The sequence below is a fragment of the Vicugna pacos genome, chromosome 3 (assembly GCF_048564905.1).
Source record: "Vicugna pacos chromosome 3, VicPac4, whole genome shotgun sequence".
In the NCBI taxonomy this organism is placed as follows: domain Eukaryota; kingdom Metazoa; phylum Chordata; class Mammalia; order Artiodactyla; family Camelidae; genus Vicugna; species Vicugna pacos.
This window is the reverse complement of record NC_132989.1, coordinates 86,379,414-86,396,100: the sequence shown is the minus strand read 5'-3', so window position 1 is coordinate 86,396,100 and position 16,687 is coordinate 86,379,414. Positions and strand designations below refer to the sequence as shown.

The following is a 16,687-nucleotide window of genomic DNA, read 5'->3' as shown; positions in this document are numbered from 1 at the left end:
ACACACACACACACACACACACACACACACACACACACCCCACACACACACACACACACGCCACCACCCCGGGCGCGCCGGCGCTGCCTGCGAGCGGCGGCGTGCAGGACTTGAAGTGGGTGTTCTCCCCCACTCCCCACCCCCGAAGCGTCGCCCCCATCCCCCGCCCCGGTCGCCTGCCCCCTCCCTCTCGCTCCTACGCAAATAAGAACTCGGCGATTCCCCTCCTGCCGCTTTGATTTCGGGCACCTCCACCAGATAATTGGGAAGGGTTTCCAGAAGGTGGGAAATGTCACCTGATTCACACTGAACTTTTAAAAGCTCCCCACCCCCAAGGAGCCGCGCACACCCTTGCTCGCGGCCGCCCTCCCACTGCCCCACACACTGGGAGACCGCCCACCGCAAACTGCGGAGACCCCCGTCTAGATTTAAAGCGCGGCTGCGCCCGGCTTCTGACGTCCATTGAATCGCGCGGGCGGCCGGCGGCGAGCGCGGGGCTGCGCCGGGATCGCTGCGCCCTCCGCCGCTCGCCTCTGCGACGCGCGCCGCTCGCCGGAGCCACTTGCCGCCGCGCCCGCTCCCCGCGCCGCCGCGCTCCTCGCCCCGCGCCTGCCCCCAGGATGGTCCGTCCCAGGCACCAGCCCGGCGGGCTTTGCCTCCTGCTGCTGCTGCTCTGCCAGTTCATGGAGGACCGCAGCGCCCAGGGTAAGCGAGAGGGGATGCGCTGGGAGGCTCGGCTGAGGGCAGGGGTTTGTACTTCTGTCGTCTCCCCGGGGTCTGTTCTGAGCAACGTTGCTCTCTGAAGATGTTGGACCAACTTAGCGAGTCTGGGATGGAGAGGAGTGGGAAAACTGAAGGCAGTGACACTTTAGGACCGGGAACCGAGTTTGGAGCGCGGTTATCCTTTAAAAGGAAAGGGAGTGAGCTGGAGTCTTTCTCAGTAGTTAGGGTTAGATGCTCCAAGTTCTGGACATAGTGAGTCTAGATGTTATCTCCCCTGTTTGGCTCTGAAGAAGAGGACAAGCATCAGTAGTCCGGAGATTTAAGTCGAACCATTTGCAATCTAACCTCTCTCCTTCCTGTATCTTTTGGATACTTTTAAAAACGACTGGGTGGAAAGGGGGGGAATACTGAAATTTCTTCGGTGGCTGGGGGACGTGATTTCAGAAACTTTGCCCAAACTTGGAAATGTGGGTGCCGAAAATTTTAGAAGGAATTAGCTTTCTGCCTAGTGGACGCTTCTTCCAACCCCCTCCCCACAACCCCGCAGAAATATATATATATGACTGTTTTGAGTAGTTTACAGTTTCTTTTCCCTTTGCCTCATTCCTCTGGCTGTTAACTTTCTGTAGAACAGTGAGAAGCCCACAATTGATTTAAATTCTGAGATACATTTAAAAGCAAATTTCTAAAGTTTGGGGGGGTTCATTAGATTTGTTTACTTCAATTAATATTAGGGCAGAATTTTTTAATAATAATAACAGCTTGCGGTCCAGTTACTGTTAAAGTTATGTGGATGATTCATGAGAAGTCTTCCTGACCAAAGTCCAAACATTAAAAGGGAGGAAGGGGGAAAATTCACTTGCAAAGATTTCTTGGTAGGTATGAGATAGGTACATATATGTTACCGTGAAATGGTAGGAAGCCCCCTCCAACCCCTTTTTTCACCCTACACTTTTCTTGAGACAGACGTGTAACTTTCCTGGTTTCAGCGTTAACATTTTGAGTGTATTGTAAGCTGTCTCCCTGGGCACTGCCCCATGCCGTCTGCAACGCACTCCTCTGAGTTGCCCGCCTTTCCGGGCGAGGCGCTGCCTGGGTGCCGGGGACGTGGGCGCCAGGGAAAGCAGCCCTCGGAGATTTCGAAAGATCGCGGTGGCCGCGGGCGTCCTCCGGGTCTGGCGGATTGCAAAACGGGCCCGTCGGGCGGGCTGCTCCTCGAGGCCGCGCGGGGCAGCTCCGGGCAGGGCCCGATTGCTTTTTTGCTTTCATTTTTCACAAGTGCCTTTTCCTTGATCTGTTCCTGTATGTGTGTCTGTCTCGGTCTCTCTCTCCACCTCCCAACCCTTTTTCCCCCTTTCTCTCGCTGTCTTAAATTCTCCTACTTTCTTAACCTCTGTCACAAATAATACTCATACCGCCTACATGAAACCGACATGTAAAAACATCCGTCGCATCCTGTTTTTGTCAGGTTCTTTAATCTGCTCTTCGAGTCGCTGCAGGTTATGAAATGGGACGAATAAAAGTAAACAGTCTAGTAAAAGTCAATGCAAGCTGCACGTGTTGTGTCTGGGTCACTGGTAACTGACATTGATATGGCTGGGGCGCTCCGGCTTCTCGCTCTCGCCCTCCCTCCCCCTCGCCCACCTCCCACTTCTTCAGTCTAGGCTTTTTCCCCCTCTCTTTCCCCACCCCTTTCACTCCCTCCGGTTTATTTTCTGCTTTTCTCTACCATCTCTCTCTCCTCCTCCTCCTCCACGCTCACTCCCTCCCCATCCCCGCCGGGCCTCCTCCTGCCCTCGCCGGCTCGCCGCCTCCCTCCCCCTAGCCCGCCGCTTACTCGCCCACCTCCCCACCCCTGTCTCCCCGCAGCTGGGAATTGCTGGCTCCGCCAGGCAAAGAACGGCCGCTGCCAGGTCCTGTACAAGACAGAACTGAGCAAGGAGGAGTGCTGCAGCACCGGCCGCCTGAGCACCTCGTGGACAGAGGAGGACGTAAATGACAACACGCTCTTCAAGTGGATGATTTTCAACGGGGGCGCCCCCAACTGCATCCCCTGTAAAGGTAGGGCTCTTCCTCCCCAGTTTGCAGGCTTTCAGTAGAGGGCGTCTTACCCTCAGCTTCCCTGCTGCCCAGCTGGGGTTTGGGACTGGGAGAGCTTTGTTCGCGGGTTTCCCCGAACTCCCCCAGCCCTGGTAAGCCACTCGGGTTGAATCTTGCCTGTCACATACTACAGGCAAAACAAAGTCGGCAGAAGTTCTCAGATTTCTGAGCCAAATGTGGCGGTGAAGCCAGACAGCCCGCGCGCTTTGAGCGAAATTTGGGTATGGGATGTAACCCACGGTCCCCAACCCCCGTCCCTCCTCAGCTTCTGGGCAAGAGCCTAGGCCCCTCTGTCTCGAACTCTTGGTTGCAGATTGCGCAAGGCATCCGCAGCCCTGCTGGCTGACCTGCGTGATGCCTGACCCTGGTTTCAATCTCTGCCTCTTTCCAACTCCTAGAAACGTGCGAGAACGTGGACTGTGGACCCGGGAAAAAATGCCGAATGAACAAGAAGAACAAACCCCGCTGCGTCTGCGCCCCAGACTGTTCTAACATCACCTGGAAAGGCCCAGTCTGTGGGCTGGACGGGAAAACCTACCGCAACGAATGTGCACTCCTCAAGGCCAGATGTAAAGAGCAGCCAGAACTGGAAGTCCAGTACCAGGGCAAATGTAAAAGTAGGTCCTACCCCGCCCCTCCTCCAGCTTTCTGCCTGAGCTAGACCCACTGGAAGACCCCTGTGGGAAGGTGTAGTCTGCAGTAAGAGCCTAATAATAATAATAATAATGATACCAAATAAAGGAACCCTTTTCTAACTTCCAAGGACTCCTTAAGGACACTGAAGGGACCAACCTAGGGTCGTAGTTTGGTTTTGAAAACCAGAGGGCTCCCAAAGGGCTTTTTGAAAGCTGGGTGATTCTATTTTGTGATTTCCTTAATAGTATCAAATGCTCAGTCCTCAGGGACCAGAAGATGCCTATTAATGTCTGTTTCCCTCTTTGTTTCAGAGACCTGTCGGGATGTTTTCTGTCCAGGCAGCTCCACATGCGTGGTAGACCAGACTAATAACGCCTACTGTGTGACATGTAACCGCATTTGCCCGGAGCCCACCTCCTCTGAACAGTATCTCTGTGGAAATGATGGAGTGACCTACTCCAGTGCCTGTCACCTAAGAAAGGCTACCTGCCTCCTGGGCAGATCTATTGGACTGGCCTATGAGGGAAAGTGTATCAGTAGGTATTCTGGATTGAGGAAAGAAAAGAAAAAACAGGAAAAGAGAAAAATGCTACTTCTAGTGTTAAAACTGTGAGGTTAACCTATAAATAGGCCCAAAGCCTCCCTAAACACATAGCTTCACCAAAGGGAGAAATACTCTCCAGTTTGGGTAAACTGTCATGACCACAGCATTCCTGAAGAAAACCATTGTCTTCCGGAAGCATTGGCATATATATTCAAATACCAGCAAGAAATGGGAAACAATTTCCCTTCTTAGAAAACTTAGAACTCAATTTTACACATTTTTTAAGTGCTAGACTTGCTGGAAGCAAGAAATAATTACTTAACAGTTCCTAAAATGTGTTATCAGATTCTGATAACTGATGGAATTCTTTTTTTTTTTTAAAGAACCCCCTTGTGGGAAATCAAATACACATTTAAGTCAAGAATACGGTGAAATCCTGTTCCAAAAAAAATACTACAGTATTTTCATACACTAATATAATAGGTAGGAAATGGGGGTTGGGGGGTTGGTTTCAGTTTTATTGTAAAGCATTTTTTGCACAGTATCTCCATTAGTGAGAGATAAGCTGTATGTTATATGTTGACATGCATTGACAGGAGACTAGAGAAAGGGGGCAAGGAGGAAATGGATTTACTCATCACAGGTATATTATATCCTAGAAGCAAAGTCCTGTGAAGATATCCAGTGCACTGGTGGAAAAAAGTGTTTATGGGATTTCAAAGTTGGCAGAGGCCGGTGTTCCCTCTGCGATGAGCTGTGCCCTGAGAGCAAGTCTGAGGAGCCTGTCTGTGCCAGTGACAATGCCACCTACGCCAGCGAGTGTGCCATGAAGGAGGCGGCCTGCTCCTCAGGTGTGCTGCTGGAAGTTAAGCACTCTGGATCTTGTAACTGTAAGTGCGATTTCTAACCTTGCCACAATTTAAGGCTTTCCTAGGCAAGCCCTAGGGAATGGAGACGTAAGAAGCACTAAAAACTCCCCATATAAGCCCATTTCTGTTTCAGTTAGGTAGCTGATAAGTTTTACCAGCAATTCAGCAATTCAGCAATTCACGGAGAAAGTCCCTGGAATGTCTCCGGGCTTTTAGGACTTGCTTAATGATCATCAATGGGGTTGCATCTAAAAACCTGTTTCCAGTCATTTGCCCATAATTTCTTTTGCTTTAGTAGTGTGCTTTGCTGTTTGCTTTATTAACACTTGAATCTAAACTAACTGCTTCAAAGTATGTTTTTTTTTTCTTTTCCAAAGACAGCTTTGTCACACGTGGGCTGCTGCTTTTTGCAGTTGCCTCTACTAACTGAATTAAGGACCCAAAGCAGTTATACCTAGAACACAAGAGCGCTTTTTATCTAATTTCAGGAATCTGCCTGTAAAACCTGAGCCATTGATTCTTCAGAACTTTCTGCAGTTTTTGACTTCATAGATAATGTTTTTTTTAAAAAAAAAATTTAAACTTATTGCATAACAGCAGATGCCAAAAACAAACCAAAAAAAAAAAAAAACCATCTTACTGCAAGTCACATAAAAATGCAACGCTGTAATATGGCTGTTTCAGAGGGCTTTGAAAACATACACTGAGCTGCTTCTGCGCTGTTGTTGTCCATATTTAAACAGCAGCTCCCCTGTATTCCCCCATCTAGCCATTTCGGAAGACACCGAGGAAGAGGAGGAAGATGAAGACCAGGACTACAGCTTTCCTATATCTTCCATTCTAGAGTGGTAAACCCTCCACCAATGTTAAGTGTTGACATAGCCTTTGGGCAAAAAAAAAAAAAAAAAAAAAAAAAAGAAGGAAAGAAAAGAAAAAAAAAGAAAAAGAAAAATATATTGTCCATACTGTAAATAAGTGTATGCTTATTTATTTGGGGGGGAAAACTATACATAAAGGACCTTTGTCCTAATGCTCTCTCCCAGGCCACCTTGTTACTCATTGGACCCGGAGAGGCGGTCATTGTGAGGTCTACTGGATGAGGCCCGTAGTTGAGACTTGTAGACATTTATTTATACTGTGTCATGTTTTATAATTTATACATAAAATGTCTGGTTGACTGTACACCTTGTTTTTGAAGAAATTTATTCGTGAAAGGAAGAGCAGTTATTTATTGTGAGGTCTCTTGCTTGTAAAGTAAAAGCTTTTTTTTTCCTTGTAAACCATTTAAGTCCATTCCTTACTATCCACTCACTCATCCATCTCCCTTCATTTCACTGTTGTTAGGCTCCTTTCCACTTTAGCAAACTGGCATGTCAGTTTCTGTCATGTTTATTTATTGGATTCTCTGCTGCCTGTTGTGTACATACATGATCCCTCGGGTTTTGTTTACAAGGAATCTTGACTGACCAAAAGGCATTATAACTCTGACTCAGAGAGAAGGTACAGAGGATACATCTTTGAGGAAACTCCTACTTCAGTTCTCTTGTTTTGATGAAGACATTTGTGAGAGAGAGGGGGTGATAGGATCGTTAGGTTTCTAATTACTGTACTTTTAAGACTTTACAGATCCAAAGAAATTGAGTGATATGGGTGTCAAGAGCCTGAAGGGGAATCCTACACATTCAGCCTTTTCTTAGGTGTTTCCTTTAAGCTAGTCTGCTGTACCTTTTAAGTTAGTTCTCTTCACCCAATGTGTCATGAAAAGTTATATCAAAGCTTTATCAGTTCAAGTTTCTTGCTTTTCATAATACTTTTTTCTGATGCAATTTTATATTTTCAAACATGGCAAGTTAAATATAAATTCATTTAAATATATAGTTTTGTACTTTTCTACCATGTAAATGTGCAATGTATATAAAAGTTATAATGTGTATTTGTAAATAAATGATGAGTGAAAAAATAAAAAAATTTTAAAAAGCCAATGGTCTCAATTGCTGCTGCAAAGAAGTTATTTGGGCTTTTGAGTAAAAATGTATATGATACATTTGCTGAGAAATAGAGTTGTCACTGAAATTAAATGGCCAGGGCAGCCAGAGCTCCAAAGCAAGGTAAATTACAGGTCATCTCAGTGGAGCTCAAAAGATAAAGGGACCTAAGGTCCAGTAACTCCTTTGTAGGAGTGATGGCAGACCTACCACTAAGCAAGGGAGAGGGGGGCTACAGATGTTCCTCCTGCAGTGTACCAAGCCTAAAGTTTCCTCTTTAAAAACACTGTCCTCTTAGCTAGCCTTGTTCCAAACTCATCTCCATAGCCAGAGGCACCCTTTATCTTTCCTGATCTAAATAAAGTGGATCTTAGATCTTTAAAAGACAAAGCACATTACAAGGAACAGTGAAAATAGACTAATCTATGACAACATATTCTAGAAATCAGAATATCAGCTACAGAAATAAAGGCCGTATAGTGTTGGAATTCTAGGGGGGCTTGGTGAGCAAAGGATGGGGCAGGGGTGGGTTTCCACAAAGAAGTCCACATCACATGGAGATCAATGACACCCTCAAGGTAAGACGTGGCAATATATCGCGGTTTCCACTAGACAGCCAGGTCACTCACACTATTAGAGCCTCAGATTGGCATTTGCCACATCAGTTGTCCCTGTAATACACTAATATGCAGTGACACATAACTAGATAATCTCAAGTTTCCAACTCACTGTGTGCTAATTCATTGGCTAAGTATTAAAAATACCACGTGCAAGTTGTGAAGTGAGGATTAGGATTGTGGGAGCGAATAAGCAAAGAATAATCAATATTGCCAACATTTGCTAAACAAATATGTTCTTTCAAAGACTGTGGCCCAAGTTCTTTTAAAATGTTTATCCCTTTTGTGAAAACCTAATATAAATAATTATTTTAAATGATTATAGGAGAATGTTGGCTGTCAAATGTGGTCACCAAATGAGAAATTTGGTGGAGGCAGAGGGGCCTCTTGGGTGGGCAGAGTTTGTATAATGATTAGGAGCCTGTAGGGTTTTGTTAGCCCTCAGCCCCGGGTTCCCAGAGAAAGGGGAAAGGGAGGTGCAGAAGACAAACAGGCTGCCGTTAACCACGGGAAGACAAGGATTATAACCTCTATGGTGCCCAGGAGCTGCTGGCTTGCCACTAAGGATGGGCTCTGGGAAGAGGAAAGAATGGGCAGATAAGGTTTCATATCCCATCCTGGAATTGATATGTTACCTTTTTCTTGGATGCTACAGATGCTTTAAAATTACCATTGATGATCAGAGTAAAAACGCCAAATTTAACAGGCACTAATATGTATCCTGGCAAAGGAGTGTGACAAAATAAACAGCTTGCCTTTTAAACAATATCTGGATTATTTATTTAAAAATTCTATTTTATGTTTGTCAGCATCAATCATTCCTCTCAAACACTAGAAAGTATCTCATTTTTCTTCTTGGAGTTTCCAACTTTTCCAGTAATCCTTCATTAGGCTAATTAGTACCAAAAAATAGAAATCTCTTTTAAAATTAAAATTAGATTAATACCATTAGGCTACTGTTAGAATTTTAGCTATGACTCAAAAGATTCTAATTCACTTAGGCGTATAATGTAATTAATAGAAACAGTTGCTAGTAACTAGTTTTAATTAGTATGATTACATTCTAATCATCATTAGGAATTGCAAAATATCAAGTAATAAAGAGAAACCTATCAGATGTCTAATTTTCATCAGATATCCACTTCAATTAAGATTTTTATATGTTCCATAGGTATGGTTCTTAGTATATAGCAAAAACAAAATCTGCCATAATTGGAATCATTCTCAAACAATGTAGCTCAGTACGGTACCAGACCTTAAACTGTACCCAAGGAGGAAAGTGCTATATATAACATTATTAAGCCAATTGACAAAACTGTACTACTGTTCATAGATTAAAGTATCAATGTCAAATTTACTGAAATTAATTAATGTACTATACATTCAAGAGACTATTCCTATACTTAGGAAAGACACACTGAAGTATTTAGGGGAAAGGACCAAAATGTACGTAATTTACCCTTAAATGATTTAGCAAGAAAAAATATGAATTCAGAGAGCATACAAATGATAAAAGAAGCAGAGTAAAATGTTTATTAACAGTAAGTAAATTTGAGTAAAAGTATATGGGTATCTTTAATACTAACTTTATTTTTGCAACTTTTCTGTGTTTGAAATTATAGCCAAATAAAAAGTTTAAAAGTTGAAAAAGTCATTCTCAAGGATATGTGCACAGTGGACTGCTTCTCCCAATCTCTAGGAAAGCAACTGAAATAGAGTCATTTACCAAATCATTTTGTTGGAGGGAGGGTATAGCTCAGTGGCAGAGTGTGCTCAACATGCAGGAGGTCCTGGTTCAATCCCCAGTACCTCCATTAAAATAAATTAATTAATTAAAACCTAATTACTCCCCCCATAAAAAGTGATTTATAAAAAAAATTTTTAAATCATTTTGAATGACCGAAAGACTGGAAAGTAATTCCAGTGATTTTACGAAGGCTAAAAATCAAAATTTGCAACGAGAGAATTTCTGACATCTAAACCTTACCTAAACTGAGAAAAATAGATTTTTTCTTTTCTATAATCATCCTAAAATTGAGAATGATTAATAGCTTTGTGAAAACACTTCAAACACCCGAAACCCCAGTTCTCCCCACTACTTGCTATGTATTATTTGGACAAGGAATTTAACCCCTTTGTGCCTTAATTTCCCCATGTTTGTAATCAGGATAATGAAACTGTCTCCCTGAAAATGATGTTCTGGGGATTAAAAGAAATAAGATGTATAAAGTGCTTGGATCAGTGCTTGGGGTATAAAGAAACAGTCAGTAAATAAGTATCCTCTAGGATTATAATAATTGCTATTAATTAAAGGAAATAAACCTGGAATTGTGATTCATTAACCAAATTCTACCTTGAAGATTTAATGAATGAGGAATGGCACCAATCAAGACCAGAAGCACAAGTGTAAACATTTGTTTTAAATGGAAGGTATATATAATTTTAAAGTATCTAGCCATGTTAATATTTAACAAAACATCAAAAAGTTCTAGGTGCTATAGCAAAAGTTCACAGTCCAAATACCAGGTTTAGCTACATTATTTTCCATGGAAATTTAGAAAAAATTTCATCACCCGCCCACCTTTCCAAAGCCACAATATATGCCTTTTGTCTTTTTATTCACACAGTCAACACAGTCCCTGGTAGTAAACTAAATTAAACCCATCTTCTTTAATTTTGATATAATTTCCTACAAGAGGACTATAGATTCCTAAAGATAGTAATAAACTATTTCCAAACTATCAAAAATCCCAATGTAAATTGTACAATTACCAGATTTAAAAAGATAATATATGATTTAATCAACAAACTCATATATTAAAAAACATTTTTCAAAACCTGAGTCCTAAGACAGACACATTTCTGTTCTTCCCATTCCACTTTCCATTCAGATCAGCAATCACTCTTCAGCCAAAAGTTGTCATGTAAATAGACTCCAGGCATGCCTGCCCTGAGTATTCAGCAGACCTGCCCAGACATGTCCAAATCCCAGCTTCTGCTTAGCTGGACTCTCCCCATGAGTACTGATGGTCCCTGGGTTTTGCCATCCTTGGACCTCAGACATCTTGGCTGGTACCATCAAGATTCCTGTGGCTGAGTCCTTAGACAACTTGAAAACATATTCTCTGGATTACACCAAATGTAGTCCTGGCAGAGCTGTAATTTGTCATTTTTCTATTTTAAGAATATGGCCCAGGAACCAACTGGTACGGTTGGGAGCCAGATATATTCCCACCAAAAGTCTTTTGTATTAATTCCCTAACAACTCAGATCTCTCTTTTCTCAAGAATTTGAGGCAAGCAAGAAATTAGAGACAAAGTTACAATTCTGGTGAGACAGAGAGGGCTGTGTATCTATTCTAGTTCCAAGAGATCTTGATAGATCTCTATCTTTTCTAGCATCAAAAAAAAAAGTGTTGGGGTGATTTCACGGTCATGATGCTTCCCATAAACAGTGGTTGCAGTGAAAGACCAAGGCAAAGGTCAGTCTCTATAGTTTCCTGAGATTGCTGTGGGCTTACTGGCTAATGATAGCAGAGGAACTGGATTACTCAAAAGGCTAACAATACCTGAAACTCCTAAGGTAGAGACTTCTGTAGGATCAGTGCCCCAGGGAAAGTTATCAAAATAGATCTAGAGCAATTTATTTATTAAGTATGTGGAACCAGGACCCAGACAATAAAATTCCCAAATTGAAACAGTGCTGCTTAAAGCGCTGGTGCCTGGACCAGCAGCATCAGCATTACCTGGGAGCTTGCTGGAAATACAATGTTAGAATGTTACCAGGAAAAGGAAAATAAGAATTACTTCGGTTCTTAGTTCCCTGAAAAAAGATTTTTGATGAGAGACAGAAAGTGTGATATAAGCAAGATTTTCATTAGTGAAGTAAAAAAATAGTGAAAGATAGTACACTCCTGAGAATTGGGAGTGGGCCAATCCAAGAGAGGAAAAATGGTGCCGTTCCTTTGTTTTTCCTATTTTTATATCCTGGTTTCATGATTGATTGATTGATTGACACTCAGGTTCCCTGCTCTCTGGTTGATTGACAGCTCAGGTTTCTTGTGCTCTGGTTAATTGACAGCTCAGGTTCCTTGTGTTCTGGATTGTTCCTTTCCCTTTCTGCTCCCCCTGCCCAGTGCTCATTTCTATCTAAAGTATCTAACAAGAATACTACCCCAGAATCACTGAACAAAATTCACTTGGGGTCAAGATCTATGGCTTAACAAGCTTTCCAGGTGATTCTTATGCATGCTAAAATTTGAGAACTGCTGCCTAGAACCATTTCAAGTTCTGAGTGAGCCCTGGCTACCTGATGTTCCAAAAGTAGCCAGAATACCCATGCATGGGTCTCTGATAAGGCTACAGAGAAGCCATGTTCACCCTGTTCCCCTAGCCTGACATGGCCAGGATTCCTACACATAACTAGCCTTATTTGTAGGAGTGCACCTGCTGGTGGTAAAAGCACTTGGCCATAAACATCACAGGGCACATACTTTCTAAGAATTTTCTCAGCCTTCACCATCTTAAAGGAGATCTTCTTCCCAATGAGACTTAAGTTGGGCTGGCTAGGAGTTGTAGACTTGCCTCTACCATTCCTTCCAGCCATAGGCGGTGGTTTTATCAAGTGGTAAGTTTGTCAAGAAGAGACATGAATTTTGAATGGAGTTGCAACATTCTAACTGTGGTCCTCCCTTAAGTTCACATTTGGTCCACTTCCCTTCCTTGGCACTTGCCTACTTCTCCCAGGAGTTTTACATCATCTTAGAGTAGCATTTTAGCTTCATTCATGGGTCAGGAAGCCAAAACTGCTTCTCATCTGATCCACATCTTCTAAGAACATGGAGGTCTAAGCAACCAGATGGAATAGACATATTCTAAACAATAACAAGTGACATCCTCCTAAGGTTGCATCCAGAAGCAACAACATCCCAAGGTGCATGGCCTGAACCAAGGGTAGACAGGCCTCTCTCTCAATTTTTTAACATTCTAGCCCTCCAGACCTCATGTCATTTCCTACCTCAATCTCCTCAATGATTCTCTCACCAGATCCTTGGTTCAGTTTATTTCCACACAACCTCTGACCAAAATCCTAACCATCGATGAAATCCACCTTCTCCACACATATACCCATGCTGCTGAGCAAGGATGAAATCCTCAAAAAGTTCCACTGAGTGACCTTACACAAGTATGGTATCTAATCTCAACCGGGTTCTTTAAGAGCACATCTCTCTTTTCCCATCTCTCCCTCTCTGGCACTTTCAAACCCTCACCACCTTCCTCAAGCAGCATATCCACTTCCACTCCCCTCCCTCTCAGTGAACTTTCTCTCGTCTACTTAGCTAGAAAATTCTGCTACCAGGAAAGAATTCTGTCAGCTTCCTCCACTGCCAGCATTACCATGAGTTTGCCCAAGTCCATACCATTTCTAATAACCTTCCCTCCACTCTCTGAGAATCTCATTTTCCAGTTGTGTTTTCATAGCTATGGTACCCCCTCCCATCTCTTCTAGAAATTCACTCTATTAGCAGAGCTTTCCCTCCATCATTTTAAATTTCTCCCTCTAAGGTGGTTTTTATTAATCTGAGCCTGTAAATATGCTTTATAAAAAGTTGTATAAATAAGGATAGAATAATTGCAATAATATAATTAGTAAAGTTTGCCTCATTCAAGATACCCACACACAAATGCTTCAGCCTTGGCTAGCTCTTTAAAAAAAAAAGAAAAGAAAAGTCTTCTTATGTCTCCCTCTAGATACAACCTGTGGAATAATCTGTACTCAGCCTCCACTATCTCACCTCCCATTCATTCCTCAACCCTCTATAACGTGGACTTTTCTCTTATTATTCATCCAAAGAGATTTGACACAGATTAGCAATGATGTTCAAGCTCTCAATACAATAGACACAGTGGACATTACTCTGTTCTTATCTAATGAATCACTCTTTAACTTGTACACTGTCAATCAGATTCTGTTCTTTTCAATTCTCCTGGCTTTTGTATTCCCACTGCCTGTTATCTCACCATTTTTATGGGACTTCTTTATGTGCTGTGTACTACTTCTCACCAGTTAAAGTAGGAATTAAAAGCTGGCAATCGATGGACTGTATCCAGTTTATATTTTACTTGATCACATAAACCTATAAAATTATTTCGAATTAGTTAAAAATATTCTCAAATTAGGAAATTTCACCCCAAATCTGAATTTCTACTTTCTCTTGACAAATCTGAAAAACAGATATGACAAGGCCCAAATCCCATAAAGGCACAATCATCAGGAGCCACTCTCTCCTTTATATGGGGTATTCACTCCCTAGCTTACTGCATCAGGAGTATTTTCTCAGAAGCACTCAAGAACCGGGAAGTGGTTCACAATCTACTACCAGTCAAACGCTCCACCCAATAAAATGGCAGCCTCCAAACACTCTATGCTGTTCCAATGCAATTCAGAGGAACATGGGGAGGGCAGGGAAACAGAACAGAGAGCAACAAAATCAGGCAAACAGAGATAAGCAATTTCTTAAATCATGAACAGCAGTCAGCATTTGGCAGAATGTTTTGCAAATGAAAGCCTTTTGACCTCCAGCCTCTAGTGGACCAGTGCAGGAACTCGTCCTTACAAATATATGACTGAGGAGCCTGAACTCAACCTCCAGCAAAGACTGGTAGAAAACTAGGAATTCTCTGAAATTAGCAAAAATCTTATATAGGAAAGCCAGCTCGGTGCTGATGGCATGGGACAGAGATCTAGGTGACAAAAGAAAAAAGATCAGATCGAGATAAACATTTCCCTTCACTGATATTCCAGGGCCAAGGGAATGAATACAGACTAAAGTAACATTTTGAAAGTTGTTTGATTTATTGATTTTTTTATCTGTTTAAAATTCTCCTAAAGTGTTTTACATTTTATGGGCCAAGATTTCACCTCAACAGAAATCCAAGGGTGTCATTTATTCATACTTTATGACAGCAGTTTAAGGATCAACTATACTTTTTTTAAAAATCTTAAATGTGACCTCAGTATTAAATTCATACAAAATTTCAATAGTCAATTAATTAGAAAGAAAACAAATCTGTATAACAAATCAATGTAAAATTCAGAATTTGTCTGAGAAATATTGTACCTTTAAAAATTTGCCAAGATGCCCAGAATAGACAAATCTATAGAGACAGAAAGATTATTGGTTGTCCAGGGCTAGGGGGATGGGAGAGAAATGGGGGGCTGACTGCTAATGGGTATGGGAATTTTCTTTGAAGGGATGAATACATTCTCAAAATGATTGTGAAGATGATTCACAACTCTGTGAATATAAACACTATTGAACTGCACATTTTAAATAAATGAATTTTATGGTATATGAATTTTATCTCAGGGAAGCTGGTTTTTTAACAGAATTTCCAAGATAATTTAAGTAGAAGAATTTCATAGTTTTACTTACTTTTAAAATTGTTTTAGTTTAACAAAAATCAATTTATAAAAGACACACATTATTAGATTTTAACACATTCTACTGTGTACTCATATTTACCCTAGATTTCTATGCCCTAAAATATCAGTTTTGATGGTGGTAAATGTAAACCAAGGATTGAAATTATAGCTCTAGAAAATTTAGTCATTTTAGCTTCAATAGGAATCTTTTCATGAATTAAAAATACACCATACTTTCATCCCAGTTTCATTACCACGGAGACGGTAAAATAAGGAGTCAGAATTCTTTGGAATAAAAGGCTTAATCTACTAATATAAATTTCTTTTAACATTACTAAAATAATTCTCAGAGTAGGTAAATGATAAAAATCCCAGTCATCTCAAATCCTAATTTTCACTGAAAACGTTTATCATAAAATTAAAAGAACAGCAATAACCAAATTTATATAAAAACTTTACCCAAAGAGAGAATAATTTTTGGTCCCACCTGGCTATTAACATAGTCAATCTTAAGGCAATTAATTATGTCAGCACATGTTTTTATTGGTGTGCTGCCAATTTCTATTAGCACAGAAGTTAATTTTTTTTCCCTTTTGGGTGTAAAGTGATGCTGGAAAAGAGAATTATTAATGTAGTACAGTTTAATCTGTAGTAATATTTTTGTTTTGCTTGTTATGCTTCATCTTGGAAATGAAAAGTTTGTAACTTTTTTGGGCAAATATATTTAAACACACTCATTCTTTCTAATTAGAGCAAATGATTCCTTCTTTAAGAAAAATTTTTAGTCCTCAAATAAATATACTTTGTTTTCCACTTCAAAACTCGGTAAAAAATTAGACCCTACCATCTGAATGCTAATTTTCTTTAATTAAATTACATTTTCACACATTACAGTTTTAAAATTGCAGCTTTCCCTTTCAAAATGCAGAAGGAAAGAGTTAACTATATCTTTTCTCCTTAACATGATCTTTTGTAAAACCCTCCAATTTTACTCAGATTATTATTCTTTAGTTAAAGTTGAATATGCACTTTTTCTTTTTTTAGATTTTAATCTGATCATTCAATTCCTCTAGGTGGGAAACTTGAGAATTTATGCAAGCACTTTGTTGTTTATCTAGAATATTAACTACATATCTCAAAATATGATAAGCAACATACTATGGCAATGATGCATATGTCATGAACAGATATCCAGAGAGAATCTTTCCTTAAAACTCTGCTTCCACAGGGCTCCCATAATCACCCAGAGCTAGTTGCGATTTGGAAAAACCAAGGTTACTAATAGCTTACCGGTCAGAGACACACGTACACATTTTGCTCCATCTTGGAATTTACCCAGGGGATTTTAATGCAGGAAAAGCTGAGTGTGCTGATTATTCTGTTTGCATTTCCACTCCCATTCATGCTCCATCCTTCTCTCTCCTGCTCTTTCCCTTCCAAGGCTGAGCGCTGCAGAATGTGTTTCTCATGCCCCCATGGGGGCTGGTCTCCCTCTAGGTTTGGCCAGGGCACTGAGAAGAGAGCAGAGGCCAGGGGCAGAGAGATGTGGGGTACTGCTACCCTGCTCCCTCCCTGTTTCAACACCAGCTCTCTGCCAATAGCTGCTTCCCCATACGATTGTCCAGGAGAAGCAGGGCAGCCCTATCTACACATTTCCACTTCTCTTTGACTCCAGAAACTTTATTTCCTGCCCTTGTCCCTTCTTCTCTGGGGAAAGCAAGGTCTTCCTATTGTTGCTTGTCTAGGAGCCATTGCTTGCTTACTCCCTACACCTGCCCACACCACTGT

At 41.4% G+C, this 16,687-nt stretch overlaps 1 protein-coding gene across 3 annotated transcripts; it reads left to right on the top strand.

The window, feature by feature from the left end:
• The first annotated feature begins 221 nt into the window (after nucleotides 1-221).
• On the top strand, nucleotides 222-5,824 carry FST (follistatin). 3 transcript variants are annotated; one of them, XM_015240723.3, is made up of 6 exons: nucleotides 222-705; nucleotides 2,593-2,784; nucleotides 3,222-3,440; nucleotides 3,771-3,995; nucleotides 4,666-4,893; nucleotides 5,642-5,824. In XM_015240723.3, the coding sequence occupies exons 1-6, from the start codon at nucleotides 621-623 to the stop codon at nucleotides 5,722-5,724; spliced, it is 1,032 nt and encodes a 343-aa protein (XP_015096209.1). In that variant the 5' UTR covers nucleotides 222-620; the 3' UTR covers nucleotides 5,725-5,824. The 3 variants fall into 3 exon arrangements, with proteins under 3 accessions (XP_015096209.1, XP_006206047.1, XP_006206046.1); XM_006205985.4 differs by having other exon boundaries at nucleotides 4,663-4,893; nucleotides 5,361-5,824; XM_006205984.3 differs by having other exon boundaries at nucleotides 223-705; nucleotides 4,663-4,893.
• The last annotated feature ends 10,863 nt before the right edge of the window (nucleotides 5,825-16,687 follow it).

What these genes read in the sequence shown, in the direction of transcription:
- FST (XM_006205984.3), top strand. Translation starts at nt 621, where the DNA reads ATGGTCCGTCCCAGGCACCAGCCCGGCGGGCTTTGCCTCCTGCTGCTG. An exon ending in GGAGGACCGCAGCGCCCAGG is followed by an intron (nt 706 to 2,592) that starts GTAAGCGAGAGG and finishes GTCTCCCCGCAG; the next exon opens with CTGGGAATTGCTGGCTCCGC. An exon ending in GCACTCTGGATCTTGTAACT is followed by an intron (nt 4,894 to 5,641) that starts GTAAGTGCGATT and finishes TCCCCCATCTAG; the next exon opens with CCATTTCGGAAGACACCGAG.